This window comes from Mytilus trossulus, chromosome 10 (assembly GCF_036588685.1).
Source record: "Mytilus trossulus isolate FHL-02 chromosome 10, PNRI_Mtr1.1.1.hap1, whole genome shotgun sequence".
Taxonomy (NCBI): Eukaryota; Metazoa; Mollusca; class Bivalvia; order Mytilida; family Mytilidae; genus Mytilus; species Mytilus trossulus.
The window spans coordinates 49,957,769-49,980,087 of record NC_086382.1 but is presented as its reverse complement, the minus strand read 5'-3'; the positions used below and the strand labels follow the sequence as shown (position 1 = coordinate 49,980,087).

Sequence of the window (22,319 nt, the reverse complement as noted above, 5' to 3'; positions counted from 1 at the left end):
GCACTATACTACAGCATAAATACATATATAATCATTTTTTAAATATTTGAAGAGGAAAATTAAAAATTCCTCCCCCATATTATTCTCTAATTATTGAAAATTAGCATAAACACTTTATATATTCATTAAATACAAAGTACTGTGTAGTAAGTACATTCTAAATATCTGTTATAAAAAAAAAACATAAATTCCGTGGAGAATTTAAGAATTTTTTTTATCAAAATAGCTGTTTCCATATGAAAAACTGGTCATTTTTCAAACAAGTGAGAAAGAATATCACTTGATCTACAAAAAAATATTTTTTTCAAAATTCAAAACTATACTTATTTGATATGCTATAATGGAGAAAAATATTTCTTCAACAGTATGCAGAGATCTTCTTTGCAGAATTCTTACACTCACTTACAAATAACAAGGTATAAGATAATTTGACATTCTATATAGATTGCACTTTTTTTTAATTAATCTGAATGAACCATGTCCTTATTTTTAATCGTTCAAAGTGTTTGCATGGTGTAAAAATAAAATATTCAATTAAATTAGGACAGGCTATAAACAATTTTATTCGATTACTTTTATAATTAAAATCTAAAGTTCAGAATGGTAGATATTAAATCTAATAGAGACAGTAACAATAGCAAATGAATAGTAAAAAGCTAGTACATTTATTTGGTAATATGTTTTGCATCTGAAAATGATTTTTTAGTTTAAAAAAAAAGCTTTAAAAAGAATATTTAAAACCCATATATTTGTATGCTGTAATTGAATGCTGGATTAGAATTTAATATCAATTGTGAAAAAATAAGATTAAGTTATAAATACACATTGTGAAAAAATAACATTATGTTATACACATTGTGAAAAAAATAACATTATCTTATACACATTGTAAAAAAATAACATTATCTTATGCACATTGTGAGAAATAACATTATGTTATACAAATTGTGAAAAAAATAACATTATCTTATACACATTGAGGAAAAATAACATTATCTTATGCACATTGTGAAAAATTACATTATCTTATACGCATTGTGAAAAAATAACATTATCTTATGCACATTGTGAAAAATTACATTATGTTATATTACTCAATTTATTTCACTTGACTGGGCGGAGTTTAACCATTTCGCTCATAATAAACCATTCCATCTATAGATAGGTGTTTTAGGATAAACTCATCAATGAAGTGTCCATTTTTATTCTTTTGTAAATCCCTTTGATTGCACTGATAGGTGATTAGATATCAGTAATAATTATAACGTCTATCATCCTTATCACACACATCTTCAAATAGACTGTCCTTATGCAAATTAAAACGTAAGCTCCGCCCGATCAGTTGAAATGACATTGGTAATACACATTGTGAAAAAATAACATTATGTTATACATCATGTACATATTGTGAAAAAAAAATTAGTTAAACAAATTGTGAGAAAAATAACTTAATCGTTAATCTTATACCCATTTTGAAAAAAACATCTAATTCACATTGTGAAAATATCATTATTTAATACACATCATAAAAAACTAATATTTTTGAATTTTCATAGAAAAAAATACATTTCAATTTTTAATGGTTTATAGATAATAGACATGATATATAAAGAGCTTGAAACAGATCAATATTTTACTTATGTAAATTCATGAAAAAACACAAAATAAACACAAATAAAAATATTATGGTTTTTGACTAGATAATATGAATGATATGCTTTTGATTTATTTTGCACCGATTAAGTAAGCACAAAGCTCTTGTGGATTGTCTATATCTGGAAACTGGTTCATGACAGCACGAACCTTAGGTTCAGGAAACAGAGCACATAAATGATAATACAGAGCATAGCGTTTATCTGTCGGTGGGATAGACTGGTAAGTTTGTGGTACAACACTTTGAGCACCAAGAATAGGAACACCCATGGGTCTTGATTGTGCACCAAATTCTTCAGTGCTAATTTGTGATTGCATGTGATGAAAGTCTGAACTTGACATGCTTGATGGAATTGAATGTCTTGCTTGTTGAAAAGGATCATTACTTGGTCCAGCATATGAAGAAGAATGTCGTATATTATGTTGATTCTGCCACATTTGACTACCCCTGCTTCGCAGCGATGTAAAATCATGTGACATTTCCCGGCCAAAAAAGGGTTGGTTTTCACGCATGTCAGAAGTTGGTCCTATACTGTAGCTTGGTTGTTGAAATCCTTGTTCAGGGAATGACCATCGTGGGTCATGTGATGGATCATGTGACAGATTAGGCTGTTGTGAATACATTTGATCCCCCTGGTAATGATATTGTCCAACTGTTGAGGAAGACCTACGATATTGCTCTTGTTGCATTTGTCCACCGATATTGTATGTCACACTGTCTTGCCTTTTTGTAATTGATGATCTTTCAACATTATTTTGAGGAAACAAATTATAATTAAAAGGGTCTGTCTCACCACCCATGATATGAAGTTGGGTGTCAGAAGAACTATTTTGCCTCATCATTTTCCCAATGGGTCTGCCAATAGATTGTTCCCTTATATGATGAATAACCTCTGGAGCACTCTGCATCCTAGCTAATGACATGTGTTGTGATTCTGGGGATAAGTATGTGCCTTCACTTTCTTTTGGTCTTGGTTTGTATCTTTCTGTGTTGTAACTGGCACTATGCATGTAATGATCTTCTTCATTCTTATAGGGCTGTGACTGGTCCAATGGTCTATGCCTAACAGAATACTGACTAGAAGATTGTTCATACGGACCACTTTGATAAGCACTTTGTTTACACATCATACTAGGATCATAGGACATTTGAGGACGAACATTAGGCTTCAATCTAGGATCTTGTGCACCTTGAAGTGAATACTGTCTACTAAGTTTTTTATGCTGTGGTTGTTGTTGATTAGCTGGTTCTTGTGATAACACTGGTTGTGATTGGGTAGCAGCAAGGGGGCTTTTTGTGTAAGAATGTTCATCTGTCCTTCTCAGTTTAGAATCATTTGCTTCATCAGACAATTTCTTTGCTAGTAAGAGATGACCACTTAAGAACTGCTCCTGAGGTCTGATTGGTGACGGACTCAAACGATTGGGAGAAGGTGTATTTGACCTTGTGTTTCCTCCAGAAAATGTGGTATTTAAATATTCCTGATCCTTTTGTCGTCTTAATTCTTCGTCTTGTCTTACTTGTTCTTCTTGTTCTAGTTGTTCTAATTTTCTACGATGTAAAGTTAGTTTTTCATCATATTGCTTCCATTTGTCATCTTTTTCTGATGTTGTCTTTAAAACGTCTTCCATCGAAAGTTTTTGAAAATCCTTGTCTATTTTACTTGATATAAGGTCTGTTGGTAGCTCTGTTGCCAGGGATTTAGTCCTTTGCAATGCTAACTTTGGTTTTCTTGCAAGTAGTTTCTTTTTCTCAGCACCAGCTGAAATAGCAATAAATAAACTTAATTTTGGATTAATTTTATTTTAGGAGATAAAAGCATTGCTGTTTATATCAGAAACTATGTTGTTGTGCTAACACTCCCTTTGTTTGACTGTAGAATAAAAATTATTTCTTATGTTCTATGTTAACTTAATGTACCTCATGTAAATACCCACTGTATGCAAAACTGTAGTTTTTTTCTGTGTTTTAAATGCTACTTTTGGGCTATTTCTTGGAGGCCAGTTTTTATTGGTGGAGGGAACTGGAATGCCAGAAAACTGACAATCCTAGCCAATTACGAATGGAGTTGAGTGCCCCTCATTGAAAATATAGTAAAAGAATACAGATAAAATGGTTTAAAGTGGTAGTTTTAACATTGTTCAAAAATATTATCATTAAAATCAAATAGTCATCCTTTTCATTTTAAAGATGGAACATATTTTGAGCTTTTCTGTAACCAAATTCATAGAAAAATATGTTTTTTGTAAACTTATATATATCATTTTTGAATTAAGCACATATAAAAGACTGCAGTGCTTTGTAACATTATTGATACAGTGACAGGAATGGCACAATTGTTAAAAAATTTGCCATTGAAGTATTTGTTTTCCTTACATTTTTTTTTAACTCTGCACTTGCTGATTACACTATTTTAATGAAGCAGTTTTTTAACCCAGCATTTGCTGATTACACACTATTTTAATGAGGCAATTCTGTTTTGATAACATAATGAGATACAAAACAAACATTTAATTCTTGATAATAAGTACTAAAACTTAACATGATTATTTCTACAGCTAGAACATGTAGTGCAACCTGTTACATGCAAACTGTGTTTGTATTATTTTAATTTACATAAAACATGTACTGAAGTTGTATTTAATGTTTTACCTTCAGCTTTGGCTCTAACTTCTTGTATTTTCTGTTTCGCATGCTCGGCTAATTTGTCCGTAACAGATTTCTGTGGAATATTTCCTCTTTCTGGATGATAATATTTACACTTGTTGCCATATGTACATTTCTTAGAACCATATGGACATGGTGGTGGTAAATTTTCCTGTGACCTTGCTGGCTGGCGACTAAGAAAGTTATCTAGGTTTGGTCCACGTCTCCCTAATGGATCATCAGGAGGCATAAACCTATAAAAAAAGTTATTCAATTTTTTAATCATGTGGGAAGAAGGAAGTTTCTATACTTGATCTTAGTCTTTTCTTGATGTACATTTTATAATGGTTGACCTTTGTAAGATCAATATTAATATTAATGTTGTGTTCTTGTCTTAAACATTTTACACATGTTGTTGGCTAGAAAAACAGATCCCTACCTACATTTACCTTCTCAATTTTATAAGACATGGTAGGGAACACCAAAGAATTTGTTAAGGGTGGTCTTAACTAAAGACATATACATGTATTAGATCTTTATTAATGATTAGATTTTATAAAATTCATGGAAAAACACTACCATTAACTAAACAGAGTATCCTTTTAGAGCAGATGACTTCTTCCCTGATTTATTGGTGATTTGTTTTGCTTATTATTTGTTTTTATTCATTAAGATGGGTCATTTTGTCTTTTTCCTTTTGTTTTGGTCACAGCATTTCAAGTCTTTTTGTTAATCTTTTACAACTTCAAGATCTTAAATTTCATAGCTTTTTTTTTATATGTTGCACAATTTAGATAATTATCATTTTAAAACAGACAGATGATTATATCTTTTGAATCATTTGCCCCAATATCAAAAATAATTTCAACCTTATGAACATCCAACATATATATAGTCTTAAACATGTTAAATGTGACATTTTAACATACCTATCATTGACAAAACTAAACATAAGAAGTCTTTCTTCCACCACTTTTTTATACTCTGGTTTTTCATTAATCAAGTCTCTATAATTATCATTGGACACAACAACCCCATCATTTTCGGCAGCAAGTTTTAAAACATATCTGTCATCATAACACACAACTCTTTTCCCTCCAATTCTACGAGCTGGTGTGAATACAAGAGTTTTCTCTTTCTCCAATTGATTTAAAATGTCTTGATCTACAATAAAAAAATAAATAAAAGTTACTTTATCATGTTTGTTAATGGGTTTTTTTTAATGCAGAAGCAAAAGTTTCTGGTCATATCTTATAATGCTTAGAATTTCATGTTTAGAGATTTGTACGTACTCAATGGTAGATCTATAAAAGTTAGTTTTATTTTCTAAATAATAGTAAATAATTAGGAGCTCCACATATTATATATACATATATCTGTTGTTGAAGACCATATCTATGACATAATACGTTGATTGCTTTGATTATGTTGTTGCATTGGGTTACTGTCTCAATAACATATACCCAATATTGCCTGCTTTGCACTCAGTATAACATTTACTCCTTTTCCCATAATGCACCATTCTGCAGATAAATATGTGGGATACATATGCTCAATGAATGATTCTTTCACCTAGATTCTTTTTCAATTTTTAATTTAATGGTGTTAAGAACACGTGTGATTAATTATGCAGTCAGACAGGCAGTTTGACAATTATTTGGTACATTTCCAAATCTAAATTATCATTTGTTTTCAATCATGTTTACACTAGCACTCTAAAGTGATCTTTTGATTTTAAGAACCCTGCCCTTTTTCAAATCCTTACTTGAATATCAAATAGATTCTATTCCTTGAATAGTACTACCATGTTTACTTTATCATGTTTGTATCTCAGAAGTAGGAATTTCAAAGTTTAATTCTAACCTAGCTACACTTCTCTCATACTTTTGAAGTCAATATTTCTCTTCTCATAGCATATACTTAAGTGTACATAGTAAAATGATTCTAATAATTTGCTACAGAAGGAAACTTAACATTAACCATATTAATTGGTTCAAATTATATGAGAAGAATCATGTTGTGCTTCCTCACTATCCCTTTACAGTAATTAACTGTCAGAAAAGATTGGTTTTCACTTTGTAAGGTTAGGTTCAAAGAAAAAAATCCCTGGAGTTAGAATGATACATGTAGTTCAATTTCCCCTACACATAATTATTGGAATTCCATCTTCCTACAGATGATAAATACTTGGATGAAGTAAATGTCAAATCAAGTTTGAATTATGTGATCTTATTCAATAAAGGAGTACTAGTATTTTGTGCACATCATTTCCTGCAAAGTCTAATATTTCAGTATGTTTAAATACTTAAAAGCACTTACAAGGACACACATGTTTTGAGCAATGATTTTTTTTTTACTGCTGATGTAAAAGAAACTAAACTTATGACGTTTGAGTTTTGCTTATTGTTGAAGGTTGTATGGTGACCTATATATATAGCTGTTATTTTCTATGTCATTTGGTCTCCGGTGGAGTTTTGTCTTTTATTAGAAATCATACCACATCTTCATAATTTCCATGACTAATGAGTATTCTAATGGTTTCAAATACCATAGAATTTTCTGTTCCAATTCAAATTCTAGTATATGGAGCCATGTAGTATTATTTTTGTATTTTCAAAATGACAGAAATATGTATCACAGTATATGCTACATTGTACATAAATGTATATCCAGTACAGGCTACATTGTACATAAATGTATATCACAGTACAGGCTACATTGTACATAAATGTATATCACAGTACAGGCTACATTGTACATTAATGTATATATCCTTCTTCGTAAAAAGTAATATGCATTGAAAATATGTATAGTGCATAGTTACACCTCCAACATGTGTTCAAAGCAGCTAAAAAAGAAATCCATTTGTTTTTTTGGAACCACAATTATTTTATGTACATGTATCATGAAGGCTTACACAATAGCCTGGTAAAAACATGAACCAGTATGTACTGGTATATACCAGCATATGTACCTGTAATTCTTGCATCAGGTCTGGATGATTCTTTCCTCCACTGAGGTACAAATACAGTAATCTGTGTATGGCCTCTTTGTCTAAACCAATCAACTGCAAGCTGTATTCCATGACACGAAAACACTTCTTTATTCCCATGACTTGAAGAGAAAACAAAAGTTAAGTTATCATCATGATCATTGTACGAAAAGACGAGATGCAACCCTTCTTATTCACTAAACCAAAATTCAAATATCATTGTCAGAAAATTTGATTATGTCTGATTATATATATCACTTGGTCCCAAACCACAATTATTTCGTAGTGCATTTCTTTTAGAACATAAATGAAAAAAAAAAAATTCCACCTGCCCACTTCAAAGAAACTTTTACAGTGTGTTGTACTACTTTTGGGACAAATTATATCAAAATTATAGCAAACTTCATCGTCTCTAACTCAAAATATGGACAATTATATGTTTAGGGTGTCTTGAAATCTTTTGACAGCTTCCGAAGTGCTAGTTTTAAACCTTTTTCAGCTGGACCAAATCACTACTTTCAATTAAAATTCTGGACCCAAATTTTTTTACAGTGTAATTTGACCCCCCTACTTGCAATTTGAGGCATTAAACATGGAGAAATAAATTTGGAAGGGGTATAAAAATTAATGGCAAGTAACCCACTGTCAACACTAGGGACTATATTTGTGAACAACGAAAATCAAGGGACGATAATGGTGGTCTCGGACCACTTTATGGAACTAAAATACTCTTTTTAAAAGTCTTTGACCAAGATTTGTTCACACTTATTCGATTTGTGACTTTTGAACAGCGGTATACTACTGTTGCCTTTATCAAATATAAACAAATCAGCATAAAGTTTTATGATACATGAATATCTTGTGTAATTACCTCATAGCAACATTACTTCCATCTATAACAATAGGTCGAAGGTTATTGAAGTCATTATCGTCACGGTAACTTGAAAATGGCACTGAACTTTCTGAACTACAATAAGTCTCTTCTGTTTCACTTTCTCCATTGTCAGCCACAAATGAACTTGACATGCCAACTTTAATAAGTTCTGACAACATTTCATTTTGACTAACATCAGGCTGAAGTCTTTTTAAAACTGTTGCAATTTCAAATTCTGAATATCCTAACTTCAGAGCAAATTCAATTTTAGACCGATTTTTTGTGTCTTGAATAATTCTATCGACTTCTACATCGTTTTCATCATCAGAATTTGGCAATGGAGGAGTGAGTTCAGAGTACCGAGTCTGACTAGACAGTGACGGAACAGATTCACAATAATTGTAGCTAAATCTATCACTAGAAGATTCATTATCTGGAGTAACGTCTCCCTCGTCATGTGAACTAAAAACATTTTCCCTACATAATTGGTCAATCATATAATTATTTCCTAAGTCCTTAAAATTATCAGAAGAAGAAATGAAACTTTCGGCTGGACAACAATCTGTTTGTAAGCTCTCCTGACGTTCAGTTAGTATATTATTTCTTCTCTCCTGACGTTCAGTTAGTATATTATTACTTCCTGTTTGGCTTGTCTCTATGTTAGATTTGTCATGACTGTAAATTGTGTCCACACTGCACATACTGAAATGCGATTGGTTAATTAAATCCTGCATGTGAAAGCACGATTCATCTGCTTTTATTTTTTCTCTCATTTTATTCAAAATAGTATGTGCTATTCTAACATTTTTGCAGTTTCCAAATATAGAAATGTCATTTGAGTTTTTAATGAATTCCAGAACGGCTTGAGATTCATTTTCTATAATATTTTGATTTTCCAATACCATGTTCAATTCTTCCTGTGATAATTCTTCCACGATCCTCTCAAAGTCTTCTTCTCCTTCAGCTGTTAATGACCCAATATAGTTCTGAAAATAAAGAAGTCAAATTGTATTAAATCTTTGAAAAATGTCCGCTAGCAGTTCTTTTAATAAACACATTGTGACTTTGAAAGCTACAAAATTGTACTCCTGTGCTATAATTCTTGGAAGAACCCTTCAATCATGTAAAAGTGTTAAAATTAGTAAATATTATTGAAATATACACCACTTATACTACTTTACCACATTACGACCGATAAAACCATGAATAACATGTTTGAAAGTTATTCTAAGTATTATACCATTGCAGGTATAAATGCATATTGTTTTCTTTCCTTTCTTACTCTTCCTAGAGAAGGTCTTATGATATTATGAAGTAAGTATATTTTTTTTAATTCAAATAACTATAGAATTGTTAATTCTCAAAAACACTTACATATATGATGTATATATAGCAATGTTTATTACAAGAATCGAAAGCCTTGTTTGTTATTGTAAAGAACACTTCAGTAAGTTCCAAGAAAAACGGTCATGAGGGTCCGGATGGGGGTTATATTGATTTCTATATTCTCAATTTGTTTGGCCATTTTTCTCATTCTCCATTGTTTTCTCCACTATTCTCTAATTTTTTTTTATTATTCAGCACCAAACTATAATTCTCTATTTTTAGTCTATTGGTCTCCTTTACTCTACTTTCTTCACCCTTTCTCTATTGTGCCAACCCAATCCAGACACCCATATATACATGTACATGTATTCAGTTGAATAACTTGACACATGTAACTTGAAATTACTATTTTATTCATAAGTCAGCTGATTTCTTAAATAATTAAAATTTAAAATTTATAACCACAAGTGATATTCAATGACATTTATTGTACCTGGTGTTTCTCCTGATACAATATAAGTGTATGATTAGTTTTTAGTTGTAAGGTAGAAATCAACACTCATGGATCACCAGGGGCTTCATGTATTTAAGTGAAGTGTTCCTTCATGAAAAGTTTTTTTATCATTATCTTTGAATTTCCAGGAACATTCATTAATTTTTAGATTTGTGATTAAAGAGGAGTTTGAATTTTTCAAGGAAACATAACCTCCCATGAGAATTAGTGGGTGTTAATTAGTGGGTGTCCTTTTTTTTTCTGAAGATGGGGACAGTCCCCACTGAAAAAAATACATGTGTACAATAGTTATTGTTCTCTGTGGAGTTCCTTCAATGGGAACTTTAGATAACTCAAGAAAAAAATATTCATTCATTGATTAGTTTTTACTATTCAAAAAATCAAACTCCTACTGATGAAATACATGTGCCAATACATGTACTTAATAAATCTAATTACATGCAAAAATGCATGTAATGTTCTATTTATTTAATAACAACCAATTCTTTTCTACAGTAATAATAGTCTGTGGTTATGTTAGTGGGTAATTAGATTGTATGAGGGACATGTTAACTGCACTGTTATACAACCTTAAATTCTCATCACTGAGCATGACTACATTAAACTAAAATAAATTGATATAATTCATTTCAATTTAAATCATTTATATATACAATAAAATACAATAGTCTTCAGCTTCTTCTCGTCATTTTACTAAAGTTTTATTTTTCAATTGTTCTATAACTGATAATCTAACCCTAGTCAGAAAACATTATCTTCATACATGTATATATCCAACATAAAAAAAAGTCTAGATCGATTGAGTTTATAGAAAAGAGAATAATGGGACAATAACATGCTGAAGAAAATGGATAAAAAAAATTAAAAAAACAGTGAAAAATAAGGTAAAAAAAAAAAAAAAAAAGGTGCTAAGAATGGACCAATTAAATGTATAACAAATAGAAAAGTACATGTGAATAATCAAATTTATAAAGAATTGAAATACCCTAATAAAAATTTGCTATCATGAGATCTTAAAACTTTTTGTTTTCTATCTATCTTATAAACGTACCTCCTGTAATCTATGTATTGAAACCCTTCCTGATATATCTCTAAATTGATGAGAGATTTTATCATTTACAAAAGAACAAATTCCAGTTATTGGTATAAAGATACACATGTAATGTTAATAAAGAATATTCACAAAAATTTATATTTGCCTATATCTATTTAGATATTAAAACTGGCAGTGGTTAATTTACTGCCCAAATAAAATGAAAATGTGTTCTTTTATAATCTCAAATTGAGATAAATATGTAAAAAAAAAATGTACAGATTAATGTCAAATGCTCTGACAATATACTTCATTGTAAGTATACATATATATCATGTATTTTCATTAGTTGTTTGGTACTATCGTATAAATTTATTAATGAATTATTTGATTTTCCGGGATAAAATTGGCATTCAACATAATTTGATTGAATTCATTGGACAGTTCCATTTTATCTTCCAAATAAAGTCTAACCTTTGAAACCAACTGATTTTCATAAAAGGTTTATATTTCCTTAAAGATAATAAGTATATATATACATGTATATTGAATTGTTTGTCTGTAAACAAATTTTAACTTTTCATGAAATAAGGATATACATGTATAAACATACACACACAAATACAAATATGTATGTAATTAAAAGTATTTTGTAATAGATAAAAAAAAAATGTAAATCTTTAAAGGTTAAATTGATTTTTTATACATGTAATATGAGCAATTAAATTAACCTCCACTGTAAACTAAGTTGTGTCCTGGTGATCCCTAACTTTACTATTTATAAAGGTTTAAGTTTATTCTGTTAACCTTTGTGGAAAACATATATATATATATTAATATACATTCATGTTGTAGTCATGAGTAGACATGAGAAAAATGTCATTAAAATAATTACTACAATTAACATACCTCTAAACTATCCATATAGTAAATATCACATGCAACATTTGTTTTTATATTCAGTTCATGTTTGTGTATTTGTTAAGGTGTTAGTCAGTAAGATTTAAAAATGAATTTCTAAAAATAGAATTAGAATATAAGCAATTGTAAACACCATTTATCAAAACTGATAAACAGATTCTAGACACGGAACAGAGCATTTTCAGAATTTCAACATATGAAACTTCCTGGAGTGTTCAATGACCCTTCACACACACATTCACACAGTGACGAACACACACACATGACTATGACCAGTCGTAGTACAAACCTATTGAACAACAAAATAAACATTACCTGTGTAGACTTTCCATGTTTACGATAACTTGTGCTCCCTTGTGATCACTATAGTTTTAATGACCTCATGTGGTATAAAATATGAACACATGTATGTGAAATATGATATCAGTAAAAATCAATTTGTATCAATAATATTTGATTTCACAATACTATTTATCTCTCCTATTACATGTATTTATAAAGGTAAATAAAGGCGTTTATATTTGTAATTGTTTATTTGTATATGAGTGGGCGTTGCCCTTCATATGTACAAAAATGTCATCCCAAGCTATAGATAAATCCAATTCCCACAAAACTTAGATACAGAGAATTTCCAAGGATGCCTGTCCTAGCTTTTAGCTTGATGAAAATTTTTGTCCCTAATATCTGATAATCAAGATCTTCAATTAATTGTCCCTAATATCTGATAATCAAGATCTTCAACCTACGATTTCTGATTAATAAAATGTACAGTCAGAGACAATATGGGTATACATGTCTCTGGTACAGTTCAACAAGTACTGAATATTGTTAATATATTTCTATAATTAACGAAAAAGAAGTAATTCAGCCTAAATGACTATGTTTTATAAGCCTACTACACATATGACAAGCCTTTAGTACTTCCTTTAACATCAAACCACAGTGATACACTGATATTAATGGGGAAAGAGATTTGTAATTAAATGTAAAGGAGCATGTGTTCTATCCTTGTAAGAGAAGTTCAGTTTTCCTGTTATACTTGTGTAAACTTCAAACAATTATTCAGAAAAAAATTCTCTGGTGAACAAGTACACTTTTCATTTTATTTAATACCTTTGTGGGCCTCACCTAAATCAAGAACCTGTAATTCTGTGGTTAATATCATATGTGTTTTTCTTGTTTGAATTGTTTCACATTTTTCATACCATACAGGTTTTTCTCATCATTGAAGGTTGTACGGTTGCCTATAATTTTTGACATCCTGGGGCTCTTCATTTTGAGTTTTGATGGATAGTTGTCTCATTGGCAATTCAATCATACATGTACCTCATCTCTTTACTTTTATTTAGTTGAAAGATGTAACCAAGGACATACCATTACCTACTAAAGGTCCAAACAGAAAGAAACAGTATAGTGACAAGTCAAACTAGCAGTAAGTTGGAATGCATTCAGTCCAATTTTCCTTCAGAAGGATGATGATATTTGTGTTTATTATATATGTGTTCAGTTTATACAAAATTTTACTATCTTGATGCATCTGTGGACTCACCAGTTTTGAAAATGGTGAGTCCAGACAGATTTTGATGAGTCCAGGACTCATGGACTCGCCTTCACGAGAACCCTGAGCCTTCTGAACATCCTTTTACATGTACACCCATGTATATGTGTATAATGTTTTTTTCATCAAAAAGAGGGGGTGAGAAGAATTTTTATGTTTATTTTAAAACTTGTTACTTTATCCAATTCTTATCCAACTGTTCAAAAAAAAAATAAGAAAATGTTAACACAGGTACATTGTTTTATTGTTTTTAAGAGTTTTCAGCTAACTTTGCAACTTTACAATTTCCAGCTTTATTGATGTTTTCATTGAAGAGAACATCCGTCATATTTCTTACTCTTGAAAGTCAAGAATATGTAAATAAAAATTTAAAACAAAAATCGTTTTGTTTACAAACACACATACCATGTACAGTTTCCTCGATTTCAATTACATAATAATGTATAAGTACATTATAATACCAGGTCATATTCTTCAGTCATGTATAGTCATGCATAATAGTGCAACTTCTTTAAAGTTCAAGTTTAAGCTATTTTTCATTTCCTTTTTTCAAGGTTACAATGTACAAGAGTCTTAGTCACCACTAGAAGTACTTCTGGTAGTTCTGGACCAATCAGTTTACAAATATTATGAAAAAAGGTCAAAACCTTTAAATTATAAGACAGAAATCCAATGCTACAAATAAAAAATAAATTGGAGAATTTGTCCATGGGTCACAGATGGTGCCCCCACTTACAATGCACATGTACATATATAACAAGGTTTCTAAGATTTGAAGTAGCAGGTTAACTTTAAAAAGTAGGAAGGGATCTGATGTGGAAGGCGAAGCCATTCGCTGTGACGAGCTTGCTATTGTGCTACGGTCTGAGAGGTATGGGGCCCACTCAAGGGCCCAAGAAAATTTTGAAAAAAGGGTGCAAAATACTGCACTTTAGGGGGATCCTGGACCCTCATTCACTCAACTCAAAACATCATTTTTTTATTGATAATAATGTTAATTTTCAATTAAAATTTGTAACATGGGTCAAATTTTCTGTGAATTTGATCACATTTATATGAATAATCAGACTTCAACCTGTACAGCTATACTATATATTTGAAGATATTTGAGAATAGCAATGTCATGGTGATGAAATGTTTAATTAAAAAAAAATGTGTTTATAAGCATAGTGTATAAGCTTCATAACAATTGGTTCAGACAAACTTTAGTAACAGAACAGCAACAAAAAATTCAACAATTTTTTTTCATTTGAAAAGGGGCATATAACTCTTGAAAAACAAAAGGGATGCCACCAAACTTTAAACTTGACCTAGTTTTTTTAGGTAATTGATATTGTGTATACAAGAGTCATAATATTTATATGATACAAATTTAAGTTAGAGACAGAAAATAAAGAAAATCATCATTTCCATTTAAAAAGGGGTATAACTAGAAAAAATAAAGGTAGTCAATCCAAACTTACTACAAATGTATGTGTTTTAAAGTATAAAATGTAGTAAGCATTCAATATAAGATTCAAATGTTTGGTTGAGGCAAATTAAGTAAGAGAACAGTAACAAATAACAATTCAGCATTTTTTTCTACTTGTAAAAGGCATATAACTTTAAAAAGGTAAATGTGGTAGGATGTTCAATAGAGAGGTGTCTATACAATATATTTATGTTGTGTACAAGATGTAATTTTGTACAAATTATAATTTGTACATGGTTTTTGTACAAGTTATCAGTGTCTTGACTCACAACTTCTTTCACCAGATGATCCAAGTTTATCTCAATAATTATCAAGTTCCAAGTTTTACTAACAAATTTAGATACTTCACCTTTATATCAAGCACAGTACTCTACATGTATGTCATAAATTTACAAATATCTTTTAATAATATAACCTAATTTGTTTAGATTATATTTATATTTATTTACTTACAATAACATGTATATACATGTCATACCAAATTCTATGTCCACATTTACATGTATTAGGATTTACAAAACTATTCTTTAATTATTTCCACGAAAATCATTTACTCATTTCACTGCATTTTCATATTTTATCATGATTTATTGTGTGATGAGGGATAAACATGCTCTTACTTTTAAATACATTGTAATGTACAGTACATGTATTTATGAAAGTAGATTAAATGATTTATGTGTTTTACTTCAACCCTTACATTTGGAACATGGTTGGAATAACAATGGCAACCCATAAAAAAATTTCCTTAATAGATCTGTATAAAGTGTAAACAGGCAATTGCATCTTCATTTTGACATCGAAATAGAAACTCTATAAATACTTCTACATAATATGATTCACTTTGCTTGAGTTAATTATTGATTTTAAATGACATGAATGACAATTGAAAGACTTTGAAAACAGGAAGTTAAAACCTATATTTATATGACTGAAACCATAATAAGTTAATCATGTTCATGCAAATACATATGTACAATGTATACTTTAGAATGTATTTCCTTAACATAGAGAATCAATGTTAATATTTTGATGAATGCATGAAATTGTACACAAGAATTAATGATTCTAGTGTTATCCCAAGGCATTATAACTTAATGCAAATACAATGTATAGCATGTATTTCCTTGATCAAACATTATCATTTATACTTTGATAAATATATGAAATTATACACAAGAATTAATGATTCGAGTGTTATCTCAAGGACATCCATTTTACTGAGTAGCATGAAAGCCCAGTACAAATATACTTGCCAATTACTTTATATTCTGAATTCTGATTACAAATGCTGCAAGTTTCAAGTTTTTCTCTTTTTTTTGGGGCTTAAAATCTTTAATCAGTTCCTCCCCCGAAATTTTAATATGGGTTTAAAATAATGGAAAAGCACATGTGCTCAGCTAAAATCAGGACAATATATTCATTTTAAATAATTTGGTTTACTTTCATTTATATATATTACAAGAATTCATATACATGTACATGTTCTTCATTTGTAGAAAATGTGCATCTTCTTCTTCTGGGCATGGGACTAGACAGTTACATTGTAGGTAGGAGTGTAAAACTTCTTGGAAATTATATGTTATCATGTATGTAAAAATGTACAATGTACATTGTATACTCTAACATGATGTTGTTACACTGTACATTTTCATTTTAAAAATTATGCTGACCACAATATTTATTGAATACAATTATTTTAATCGGCAAACTGTTATTTGCTTAACGTCCAGTGGCAAGTATGTCATGCATATTCAGGACGTTGTTTCTTTTCTTGTTCTTCAGTTTATTTCAGGATTATCTTAACAGTAAAGGAGAATTTTGAAAACATTAAACGTAACTTACTTTCGCTTTTTCAAGACTTTCCTGTGAATATTCTGACGACATTCGAAATGTCGACATTCCATCTTCATCCGAACTCCCATTTTCTGCTTGGTCATACAAACGTGACCATGCAGACAGTGTTATTCCAAACACACGTTCAATATGGTTTTTATATTGCCGAACTAATTTCGCCTTAGATTTATCTACATCTACATCTTTTGATAACATCGTATGAGGACCATAGTTTACGTTGTTTCAACATCATTTCGAAGAAACTATTGATCTGTTCCCATTATTTGTTATGATCTGTTTCTGATACCAGATGGCGCTGTTCATCTAATATCCGGTTTTAAATTAGGCCATGCGAATTATTTTTTTGGCTTGTAACATATTATTTATAATTCAGTACTCCATCAACATGAGGGTTTGGATGGGGTCAAATGATTAAAGAATGATGCCCTTAAAAATGAAGATTAGAGAATAACGGGAAAAAAAATTGAAGATTAGAGAAAAAAGGGGTTAATTTTTGAAAATTAGAGAAAAAAGGGTAACTGATTTGTTGAAGATTAGAGAAAAAAGGGGTGAAAATTAAATGTTTACAGAATGACAGACCCCCCCCCCCCCCCCCGAATCCAGACCCTCACATATTGCTCACAGCTGTAAAAAACAAGGATTTGTATACTATACAAATCCTTGAATCCTTGGGAAAAAACTCTACCAAGAATAAATAGAAAGCTATGACTTTGTGAGAACTTTAATTGACATTAAACCAAGCCGGGAAAGTAATAATAAATTTGTTTTCCTTTCTCCGTTTAGTTTTGCCTGTGAGCAGGTCTAGCCAAGGAATTTTACTCGCATCATTGATTTATGATCAATCCGTTCTTTAATATTGATTTCAACTTAACCTACCTTATTTATCAAAGTTTTTTCTCTTACAATAAAAGTAGTTTAAACCTAGGACTCTTGACCGCACACTGTATACTAATATTTTTCAGGGACTTTCTATACTAAGGACGCCTCGTTACATTGAAGACCTGTTGGTGACCTTCTGCTGTTGTTTTTTCCATGGTCGGGTTGTTGTCTCTTTGATACATTCCCCATTTTCCATTCTCAATGAATTTTATTATAAAAAGTCCCTGCATTTTTCAAGTTTACTGAGACACTGAGTGCGTGATATGCGTGTGCTAATCAGTATACTAATAATATATTATGTCCCAGTTTGAACGTCTAGTTAACGTTGTTCATAGATCAGGAAACTTAACTACAAAATGCCATGATAAATACTTTATAGCTTTAAGATCCTTAAATAGTCAGGGGAAGTAAAAGAAAAAAGGGAGTCTGCCATTCTCAAGTATATCTGACGGATATTAATAAGAAATACACGTACATGTACTTTAATCAAAACTTAAAAAAAAAAAATCGCTTTATCATACCCTTTGCACACAATTGGACAACTAATGCATAAGGAATGTATATTATGATAGGTGTTATTATGTACCATGTTCTTCATGATATATGTCAAATTATGATGAACAACATCTATTGATGATCACGCATCAATAACAACGATTGTTAATTAACTGAATATTTATATATGACATGGTTAATTTAACATTTACATGACTAGGTTCTTCCCCCTGTTATCATCGGCACCGAAAACCTAATATGAGAAATATATGGAAGCCATTCATAACCGCCGGCATATCAGTTTGTACGATATTATCTGTCCAGGAAACAACTTGTATCCTCTTGTAAAAGATGTTATCATATTGACTTATTTTCAGTGATAATGTATAATAAAAATTGTCAACATTTAGTGTACCCAAGGAGTTTATATAACCTTCTTGGTCATGTGGTAACAATATTTGTAAAATTTGTCAAAGTTATACAAAAATATATCACTGGTCAAGAACTGAAGCCGATATACAAAAGTGAGATAATTCAGGAGAAATGTTGAGTTTTACTTTATCCTTCTTAATTTGTATTTGATCCGATAAGATGCATTTGATTAAAACTGATAAAGTTAGTCTGCTTATGGTAATAATAGAAATTTTATTGCTGGAGAAAAAAATAGCTGGTGACTCGTAGAATGTTCTCATTTCAGCATAAAAATATGACGGCCGCTCAGACTTTTTCACATCCTCGTTCAGAAATCAGATATGAGATATTATTGGAAACGATTTATTTTTAGCGCTATTCACCTATTTCATCCTCCCTCAACCTTCCCAGTTTACTCGCACTTGTTAATGAATCAGGAAGTAAAATGTAGAACTATAGTAAATATAATAACGAACAATGAATTTATTCAACAGTGGCGGATCCAGGGGGAGGGTTCCGGGGGTTGAAACCCCTTTTTTCCTGACGATCAATGCATTTGAATTGGGATATATAGTTGGACCCCCCTTTATCCTGGGTTGGGAACCCCCTTTTTAAAATGGCTGGATCCGCCTCTGTTCAATAAATCCATACTTCTAACAATACTGCTTATCGTTATATATTAGTTTTGTTTAAACATGTTGTATTCGATACTTTGACTGATTTTAGCATTATTAAATGTCGACAAAAAAAATCAAAAAAAAATAAATGAAGAAAAAGGATGGAACTTGGATCAAGGGAAAATTAATCAAAGGACTTCAAGAAACTGTGTTTTTTTCCTGTACAAATTCACATGAAACTTGACTAATGTCCGACTTGGTCAACCAAAATAATGTTCTTTTCGACCCCTCACAATGCGGTTAGGGGAATATTGTTTAATAACTAAATGATGCATGATTGGGCAAATAAAAATAATATTCAATCAATTGTATTCGATCCGATATAAATTATAGCTGTCAGATGGAATTTTAATTCTGTTATTGAACAAGTGGCGACATTCTCAAGATCATGTTACGTACTAATATAAGATGATAATATACACGAAAATGATGTTATATAATTGTTTCCTTATCTGCACAGTATCGCAAAAAAACTGAAAAAAAGACAATCACCGTCAGACGTTCATGGTTGAGGGCCATGGTGTGGAATAAAATTATGTTTTGAAATCTCTATTTTGGCAAAAGAAAATATGAAATAGCCATTTAGTCACTGTAAGATCAAATCGGGTTACGTAGCACCTTTCATTGTTGTATTTTGGCAAATAATCAGTGATAGAATTAAGGGTCAGTAAACTTATTAACCTCTGACAACAGGACATGTCCGGCGTGATAGCATGATAGTTATTCTGTCGGAGGCATATAAATGAATCAGGAGTTCAACATTTAGGTGAAGTAGACGTGACAATGAATTAAAATACCAAACATGTCCTTTTTAACGGGACATTCCTCGGTTATACTGAAACTCATATGATTTATTTGTCAAACCTACATTTATCTTATATATTTTACATCCCTGTCATTTACATTACTTTGTAGTCATCGAATGTTAACTTAATATCAAAGCAAACCAACTAAAACAATAAAAGGTATATACCCTTTTATTTCAAAGATTAGTCTGTAAATGGCCAAATCTATGTTAACTCTGAATGCACTAGTTAGGATCAATTGGAGGTTTGCTTTAGTTTCCGAAGATTCTTTAATGGAAAGATCACCTTTTCAAACCCGAGTGGACAAAGTTCGTTTTCTAGTAGATCTCGCATTTTTGTTCCTGTAAAAATATGCCAAAAAACTTTCAGGAATTATTCAGGCCTAAATTTCATGTATCACGAACACGTCTAGCAATGAATAATACAGAAACAAAACGTGGTTGCCAATAAGACAACTACCCACCGGAGACTACGTGCATAGATTGAAGCAAGCAATTGGTCAACGTTTAATAAAAAAACAACTATAACAAAACCCGCGTAAGATACCTAGATCTAAAGTTTAGCATAGTTTTAAGCTGTTCGACAATAGTCAATAGTTCATGCTTTGAAATGTCAGTTTTACTATAAATATGGATTTCATTTGATTTATGCTTTGCCGCGATAGTTTATGTTTTCTTTTTGATGCTGACACGGCTTAAAACAACAACCAACTCAATTCCCATTTTATTAACCACGATCACTCTTTTTTTCAAATTCATTAAACTAAAACACAGTGCATGTACTTAGAGTCCAAATGCGTCCACGGCAACGGATTTAGGTGTTGGAATTTTAGGCTTAAAGAAATGAATGTCAATGTTTACCCCCCCCCCCCCCAGGCCTATTTTTTGTAAACACTGGTTTCGTCCAGTTTCTGCTTTATGAAAGATGAAATGCGATAGTAATAACATATGAAAGCAACTTTATTTTTCAATCCAATTCTTTTCAAAATTCTAAAACCTAAATTAAAATTTTAATATTTGTGTTAGTACTTTTAAATAGAGTAAATACATGTCCAATCCTTCTGTACTTTGCATGCACACTATTGTCTTTTTCTTAAATAATGTAAATTATGGTACTTTGCTCCTTGTTAGCCTTTTTCATTGTAAATAAACACATTTTTCTTCTATAAAGCCTGTACCTAGATCACAGATAATGAAACGTAAAAAAAGAAATTGTTGTCTTACCAGTCTAATCACAGATTTAATTGATCCATTCAGTTTTCAATTTCCAAGTAACAAACAATTAAAATGTATTTGTTTCCGTTTAATTATCACATTTTTGTATCCAAAACACAAGTTATAATAATTTAAAAGCAATATTCACAGAAATTGAAAGGGAAGTAACCGTACATTGACCCTGAAGGCAGTTGTTCGTTCGTGACTCCTAGGCCGTCATTCATTCAACGCAAGTCACACTTCGTGCTATTTTTAGAACAACTGTGGTATTTTAACCAGTTATATTGATGAACCGTTTAATATTACTTACATGATATACAGTTATCATGACTGACTTATTATGTATTAAGCTTTCTGTTACGTCAATATCCGTATTATTTCGCTAATTAAATTTCCTAATCGACCGATTTTTATAGTCAAATCATTTATCTGTTCTAAAAGAAATATAGAGTATCATAAAGGTGAAGCACTTTATAGAATAATAGATCTAGATCATCGTTTAAATTGTTAAAATAAAAATTGTTAGCGACAGGGGCGGATTCAGTCATTTTAAAAAGAGGGGTTCCCAACCAAGGACAAACAAGGGGGTTTCAACCATATGTCCCCATTCAAATGCATTGATCGGCTCAAAAAAGGGGGTTTCAAACCCCCGGACCCCTCCCCTGGATCCGCCAATGGGCGATATGCCTTTGTATAGTCTTTATTTGCTGCTATTTTCTTAATCTTGTGTAATTGAAGGAAAACAAAAACGTATCAAAACAAATGAATTGAACTATAGATTAAAAGAATACGACACGTGCATGCAGAGGATTAAACAGTGTTTATTCTTCATTTGCTCTTTTCTTAATCTTGTGTATTTGAAGGAAAACAAAAACGTATTAAAACAAATGAATTGAACTATTGATTAAAAGAATACGACACGTGCAGAGGATTAAACACTATCAGTGACGTGCGTGTATCCAGCCATTTTGATAAGGAGATTGTACCGCCC

At 30.9% G+C, this 22,319-nt stretch overlaps 1 protein-coding gene across 3 annotated transcripts; it reads right to left on the bottom strand.

Annotated features, from left to right (window-relative positions):
- Nucleotides 1–1,457: 1,457 nt before the first annotated feature.
- LOC134687561 (probable ribonuclease ZC3H12C) lies at nt 1,458–21,512 on the bottom strand. 3 transcript variants are annotated; one of them, XM_063547954.1, is made up of 6 exons: nt 21,338–21,512; nt 8,164–9,152; nt 7,275–7,414; nt 5,230–5,464; nt 4,307–4,554; nt 1,458–3,416 (listed from the first exon to the last, which is right to left on the bottom strand). In XM_063547954.1, exons 2-6 carry the CDS (start codon nt 9,069–9,071, stop codon nt 1,726–1,728), a joined length of 3,222 nt encoding a protein of 1,073 aa, XP_063404024.1. In that variant the 5' UTR covers nt 9,072–9,152; nt 21,338–21,512; the 3' UTR covers nt 1,458–1,725. The 3 variants fall into 3 exon arrangements, with proteins under 3 accessions (XP_063404024.1, XP_063404025.1, XP_063404023.1); XM_063547955.1 differs by lacking the exon at nt 21,338–21,512 and adding an exon at nt 12,276–12,399; XM_063547953.1 differs by lacking the exon at nt 21,338–21,512 and adding an exon at nt 16,835–17,133 and having other exon boundaries at nt 1,459–3,416.
- Nucleotides 21,513–22,319: the final 807 nt, after the last annotated feature.